The sequence below is a fragment of the Gymnodraco acuticeps genome, unplaced genomic scaffold (assembly GCF_902827175.1).
Source record: "Gymnodraco acuticeps unplaced genomic scaffold, fGymAcu1.1, whole genome shotgun sequence".
NCBI classification, from domain to species: Eukaryota; Metazoa; Chordata; class Actinopteri; order Perciformes; family Bathydraconidae; genus Gymnodraco; species Gymnodraco acuticeps.
The window spans coordinates 955,298-962,821 of record NW_022992177.1 but is presented as its reverse complement, the minus strand read 5'-3'; the positions used below and the strand labels follow the sequence as shown (position 1 = coordinate 962,821).

Genomic DNA, 7,524 nt, shown 5'->3' with positions numbered 1-7,524 from the left:
CTGTAGTGTCTTGCACTTCAGGGCCACCGTAAATTTCAGTCAAATTATAATCCAATATGATCTACAATATGATTCTGAAATGTGCCATTCTCCATATTTCCGTATTGACTACTGTATGTATATATTGCTGCCTGTTAGTTTTGTAGGCTATACTTTTCATTTGATCATATAATGCAAATGATAACAGAAGATGATAACTGGTTATATTTAGGCTACATGTAGGCCTATGTTGATAAGCTGTTGCAGTTAAACTGCCTTTAAAGGATGTGTACAGTAGGAGCCATTTTATAGGTGTTGTTGGTGTGTCAGTTTATTTAAGTTATATGTATAGTGCAATATTATTTTTGAACACTTGGTGGCGGGGTTTAGCTGCACTGGGTGTATATAAAACGTCATAGGTGACAGGAGGACGAGGACACAGAAGGAAGAAGGAAATAAACTCGACTCAATACATATTAGAAAGTGAAGTTCATAGACACATGGGAGCTTTTTGCCTAAACAACCTTAGCCAAACACACATTTCCTGTGCCACACAATCCCATTGTCACCCTTTGCCCACAGTGTTTGTAAAGAGAGAGCACGTGGTATGGGGAAGGTTAGTTTCCCAGAAATATGTGTTTGACTAAACCAGGTAGATTCACTGAGAAGAGCTTCAAGCAGACCTGAGGACCATCATGTTATGACATGTTAAACAACCTCCAAACACTAAACAAAGGGTGAGATTACATACCAGATGTCTGGTGTTATTTGTTAAGACATGTTACTTAGAACCATGTTGTTCTCTCTGTTGTGTGGATTGATGTGTTTTGTTTAACTAGAGATAGTATATTTTGCTAGATGATCTCCTCTCTAAAGGTTACTGCAGGAAGTTGGAAAGTAACCTGTTTGAGGATCCCAGCCAGCTATCAATTAGTGTGTGTTTACCTGTGCCAATAATGGGTTCTCAAAGAAAATCACTCTTACTGCAGGGCATCAATGATGCAACAGGTTTAAAGCACACTCCGGCTCGTTGCAGAGGAAACATGAGTGGAGCACACAGTGCTTTTGATTGAGTGAAAGCTCTCAACATTATGGTTCCCCAGTGTGTAGGTATATGTCTAGTATATATCTGTATGGTAGATGATTTGTAAACCTTTTTATATTCAATTCAGTACCATACAAAATAAATGAAGTAAAACAATTATAATTCAAGTAGACAACTGAGGTTCTATGTAGCTCAATAAGTAATAACACTTCTGTAAGAAATTAACACATCCTTTCATTGTAAATGAACAAATTACTCTATTTCTGTCATTTAAGTGATTCAAGTACATTTTCAAACAACAATGTTAGACAGTCTGTGCTCCAGCTTCTAAAATGTGAGGATTTACGGTTTTCTTTGTTCATATACAAGAGTAAACTAAATGTATTTGGACAAGAAAAACCATGCACGTTTAAGACACAATTGGGGTTATGACAAATTCAGCTTTTTTCTGGAAGTGTTTGTCCAGCATTTAACGGGACAGAAAAGTGAGTAGTTGAGAAGACACTATGCAGATTAATCAATAATGAAAATAACTGTTTCTCAGGGCTATTTCTATGAAAAAGACAAGGAACAAAGATGAGTACATCGCGTTTCAACTCTTCAAAATAAACAGTGGTGTCCTTTATTTCAAACTAAATAGTGAAAATCAATCAAAACAATTAATTTCTGAGGTACAATATATCACATATATACATAAAAACACAATGCTACAACTTGAAACAATTTGACCTGGGATCCTATTCACAACAGTACATCATATGTTGGATCTACATCAGGGAATGAATAGCCCATTCACTATTCCTCTAAAATGTCAAGGACTAGCAATGCAATATTTGGACTAATTCACGTCAGAGAACCAGGAGGATGAAAGACCTGTTTCTTTGCCTCCCTTCTACTGCCTGTCCCCCCAAAAAACTGCCCATCTCTCCATAAATAACACCCATCACAGACTTTGAACATTTCACAGGGCTGATGATTTGAGGCTTGTAGTATCGACGGAAATGGAATGACATTTTCTGAACTCCATAATTACCATGCTAGTCAGGACGAAGCAGTAGGTTGGGGCACACAATGTAACTTGGGAGAGCTACATCTAATTAAACAGTGGAAAAAAGGATAATTACAACTTTTCAGGAGGACGGGAGACCTCACCCATGTTTCATGTTTTGCCTATCTGAACTGAGAGCTCACCCAAGTAACAAGTAACATCTGCCTTCAGTGCTGGACTCGCAACTGCTAACCCACAATCACTGCAACCTCAGGACCACTCCCTTTTGAGGGCAGGGCTGAACGTGGTCATTTGCAACAATATGGACCACCTTTGGAGGAGGCCGACTGTATGTTTGACTCAAAATGAACGTAGTCAACTATTTTTAAGTGTTCTTTAGGCTCGCTTTTTTGAGTTGCAGAGATCAGAGTTGACAAATGATCAGTGTCGTCTCAGCTCTAAAACACTGAGCTGGGATGTCGCGTGCCAAGAAGTGGGAGGTAAAAGTATAATTTGAACATTTTGGGTCAATTGATGGGTTATATCTGTCTCATTTAGTTTACCTGCATCATGAATTAAATGTCTTTTTGAGGCTGTTTTGCTGTATTTAACTAATGCATATATTCACCACCTTTAACATCTCTACTGTCTTCATTCATATTTGCGTTATATTTGCTACACAGCTTGAGCTATTTCTTTTGGTGGAATAAATCGCATGCATGTCAGAGAGACAAAAGTCACTTAAATAGGTACAAAATAAGACACACCAAGGGACCTTTGAAACCCATTTAATTAATACTGTTCCCTGTTGAGGTTCATAAGAACAAGACATAATAGTAAATACTAGTATTCACATATTTAAAAGAAGTAGGGTGCAGTGATGATGACTGTTAAGTAGTTTTAAGGCTAAGGATAAGGTGTATGTAAAAAAAAAAAACTGCGCTACATAACTGAAGAGGAACCAGGTTTGTTTGCTCTGCACACATACATGCTGGGCTTGTGGCACTAGCGTTACAGTAAAGAAGAATGTTAAAATACTTTCCGTATATCACTCAGGCTAAAGTCCTGTTTACCAGCACACAACACAACAAGGAGAGAACTTCACTGCTTTTCTTCTACGAGTCACATGTCCATCTCTTAACGCAACATGTATTAATCTCAGTAGTTTCAATATTCTGTACGGTTCCTATTTACTTTGGTAGAACTTCTTGACTAATAGCTCAAGGAATGAAAAACAAAGCACTTTATCCCTGAAAAATGTTTAAATTCAGCATTTATTTTGGGTAGTCTGAATCTGATTATGTGTTATAGGCATTCGTGAGAGTAAAATAGGACCTTTAGGTAAGTTTCCTCAGTGTGATGAACAAGAAAACTGTCAAAGCATTGCCAATAATCCAGCATTAATCTTAATTTTACACGAAGCCCAGTGGATGCTTTTCCCATTCAATGTGTTCAATGAAGAGGTATCAGAAAAGCATGCAAGAGCACAGGTATTCAGGCTTCACTTTAGAATTCAAACAGTATGAAGTAACATCAACAGCATCAAACTAATTAGCGCATGAACTCTTGGTCCTTGAGTGTGATTAAGAAGTCAAGATGCAACTTTAGATAACACAAAATACTGAATCTGGAAATCACGTGGCTGTATATGAACAACATAGTGAGATGTACTGTACAATTCAATCATATAACTAGGTGACACGATGCACTACAAACTGCTAGCTCCTTCCTTGTAATAACAACACTCAGAATGGCACAAAGCAGGAATGTGTGTCAAGAGGGGCTTGACCTCAAAGCCCAGTGAAAGAGAAATGTACTTCCACCAAGGGGTCTCTCGTTTTTGTTGCAGAGTCTGGAATGTGAGACTGTGCTCATCTGTTAAATATTGGGGGTACAATAGGCGAGGTCCCGTGGAAGGGGGGCATTCATTGGCAAAGTAATGCTCCAAGCCCCAATCAAATAATATTCCAAACCTTCTGACCCCTTGTTTGTGATCGGTGCTCAGCTGTCCCCTCCCTGAAAGAATCACAGAGCGCTCAGGTCTTTTTCACCTTGCGGCCCAGGTGGTAGTAGTAACCCATGGTGACCACCAGGAAGAGCACCCGGCTGAGGAGAAGGAGCATGGCGCCGTCGGACAGGATGCCAAGCTCGATTAAAGTGATGGACGTCACTGAAAACACAGAACAACATGTTGTGCTGTTATAGATTTGACACTGTGAGCAAATGGTACAATTCACATAATTTGTAAACATGATTAACTTCTGGAAATTGAATCATTAAGGAGGATTTGTTCATGTTTTGCTGTCTATTTTCGAACAACGTCGCCTGCATGTACATACAAAGAGTAGTTTGCTGTACCAATTGTCAGAGTGTGTTAGCTAAATTCAGTATCATTCAAAAGTAGTTTTTGGGGAAAATACTTCCCTTGACAGAGCGTTAATACACAAAGACAGACTTTAACTTTTGTAGAAACTAACTTGGTTTAATCCAACAGCTGAATCCTGACATTAGCCTTAGTTTCCCTTTAAGTAGGAAAGGTGCCCCCATTCACTCTCACTTCACTTTTACTTAGATTATTTTTATTGTAAATAAGGGTTAGTGCACACTAATAAATGCAAGTTGTAAAAAAAATGAAAATCCAGGATGAGGCAAAAATAGTTTTGTTAACAGCATGTTGTTCAGATCTGAAGGCCCCTGCTATAAATACACCAAAGCAAAAAACTAATAAGGGCATGAAGTTTTAAAGGCTCCAAAATACATCTGATAAAAAAACAAAATAGGGCATCTTTTCACTGAAGCTGCCTAGAAAGAGGTCTCTTCAGGTCAAGCAGCACCAAGGGGAATGGTTTAGGAAACCAAAAACAGTTTGAATATACATATGGGCATGTGAGTGATAACTTGATAACATGTAAACATTCCCTTTTCAGTAATGCACGGCTGTGACTACGCCCTCTGAACACAAGAGGGCACTATCAACACAAAGTAAAACCAATTCTGAACTGCTGTCTTAAATCACTATAACAGCCAGAAAGTTATTCTAATAATTTTGGAAAAAAGGATATAGCTCAGAAAATAACTGCACAATAATGGAGGAATGTGATCACCTAGAAACTGGACAGCAAAGTAGCACGCTTCACTGAGCAGAGTCCACTGGATGATGATCTTCTCTGCTGTGTAGAGACCATTCCACAAGATGAGGGCCAGGCCTGGAAAAAAGAAGTGATAAAAGGGAATTTATAGGTTGTGGGGCATTGGAAAGAAAACTAAATAAAGCTCAGGAAAGAAGAAGACTCCTACACGTCCCAGAGCGATTCCATAAACAGAAGTACTATACTGTACATTATATATATATATCTACTCATCTAGTCCATGTATATACAAAGGCAAATCAATACATAATATGGATTTAAACATTTGTTTACATTCTTCCAGGTACAACCAGTGCTAGTCATCTCTTTTCTCTACCTTCAGTTCTCCAGCTTTATTGTCTTTGCTCATAGCTAGCTAGTTATGTCAATTTCTGTGTAATTGAGATCTAGCTAAATTAAATACACAGTCAAATGCTCTGTATGTGTACACACAATAGGCCAATAAAGATGATTCTGAATCTATGGGAACCGTTTTCTTGCAGCTGTAATCTGTATGCACACAGTGATAATTGGCCTATTGATTTATTTGAATGTTCCGACACATTGACTGTGATAAACGCTTGTGCTCTATCATTTTAATCCCTGCCATTCTTCCAGTTAATTTCCCTCTGTTTCAGTCCCACCCACCCACCCACACAAACATGGTGAGGCGATGGGAATGAGTAGGGGCGAGCAGAAAGGTGGGAGGGCTGATGGACCGTCTCCCCTCCCCGCCAGGTTCCATCTGTGTGGCAGATGAGACCCCATCCTTCTACCCTTTATACCGCTCCTCGTCTTGGAAGACATCATCCATTATTTTGGCTAATCCCCACCGCCTTGCTGACATTTAAACGAAGCAGCTCTTTGGCCTGGTTCATTCATATCTTCCTCCACACAGTCATGTGTTCAAGGTGTTATCTCCTCAGGCAATGCAGTTATCATGCAGAGGATGTTTGAATTATTTGTTAGATTTCATATTGGTTCAGATGTATGTATATATGTGTAATATGTGAGGGAGGAGGAGGAGGAAACATATTAGATCTAATCTATATTTTAATAGATATCCCTATAAAGGTGAAATGCTGATGTTCTGACATATGTTATGGTAAATAAACTGGTTATCGAGTGGATGCTAAGCCTTTTGTCTCACCATTCTGTATTTCCCTGCTTACTTTCCCATTCAAAAACAACCTGTGTGCCTGCCACTGTCGCATCACAAACTCATCAATATCTGAGTGGCTGACTCACCGACTCGTCTCTAATCCTCCAGACTAAGGAGCCTATTTAAATAAATCGCAAAAAACTGTAATTGCCTGGCATATTTATTTCCACGGATTGACTTCTGTGGCACAGAAGAGCAAAAAAAAAACCTAAATGTATTGCTTGATACAGAGAGTGAGCTGCAACAATGTATTGTGGATTAATACACTGCCTCTTCTCTTACTCTCCGGCCAATACGCACACACACATTCCTACAGAACATACACTGTCCTGCCAGCCCTCACTGTGCTCCCACCGGATTTAGATCTGATATATGAGGCCAGCGAGGCGACTGGAGCCCTTTCTGTGAGCATGCTTGAGAATTGGTCTCTGTCAAGTCGTTATTTAGTGAACAAAACATAGAAGGAACTGAATACAATTACACAGCCTTTGTTGTAGCCTTAAGGGATGCCTTGACAGAAGAAAAAAGCTTTTTGTACGTCATTTGAATGTGCGTGTGTGAACTGTAATGAATGCATTATCACAAAGGACCATGTGCAGATTAGCAGAGTACATTTTTGCGAACGTGTATGTTAAAAGGGTGTGTTAGCATCCTTGTAGCACAGTGAATGAACTCCCACATAAATAACTGTGGTTTAATCACTGTGCTGCATGAGGGAGCATGAATAGGAGAGAAGACTTACTAAGCAGTGCTCCTCCATAAAGGCGGATGGAGAGGCAAGTTGTGGAGAGCTGCTCCTCAAAAACAACCTCATATAGCTGGTTAGGAAACACCAGGGCCTGTGTAGGGAAACAAAGCACAACACAGTCTGTCTTTTCAACTCAACAGAATTCTGTCTTCCACAAATGCCCCAAAAATGCATTGACAAAGTCTTCCTTTCTGTGAGTTAGACTCTCTTTATGATCAAAACACTGTGGGCATTTAGGTTCAACAAAGATGGAGCTGTTTCTCCAGATGTCCCTCCCTGATACATTGGGAAAGAATCTACAGTAACCCCCCTGCTGGGTTTGCATAATGTGATTTCTCTTATTTTGACAATGAGCTTTTTGTTCTGTAATTACTGTACAACGGGTTTTATTTTAGAAATGAAAGATTATTCACAAATGAGTGAAGATGTTTTGGTATTGAATGTGAAAGAATTCCTTCACTGTGATGATGATTA

At 39.2% G+C, this 7,524-nt stretch overlaps 1 protein-coding gene across 1 annotated transcript in view; it reads right to left on the bottom strand.

The window, feature by feature from the left end:
- Positions 1-1,614: 1,614 nt before the first annotated feature.
- Positions 1,615-7,524, bottom strand: part of tp53i11b (tumor protein p53 inducible protein 11b) — a 42,259-nt gene continuing 36,349 nt past the window's right edge. Inside the window, exons 6-8 of the mRNA XM_034204967.1 lie at positions 7,045-7,141; positions 5,117-5,218; positions 1,615-4,182 (exon numbers count right to left, since the gene is read on the bottom strand). Coding sequence (XP_034060858.1) covers positions 4,049-4,182; positions 5,117-5,218; positions 7,045-7,141 — 333 coding nt within the window. The 3' untranslated portion in view covers positions 1,615-4,048. The remainder of the gene's footprint in view (positions 4,183-5,116; positions 5,219-7,044; positions 7,142-7,524) is intronic.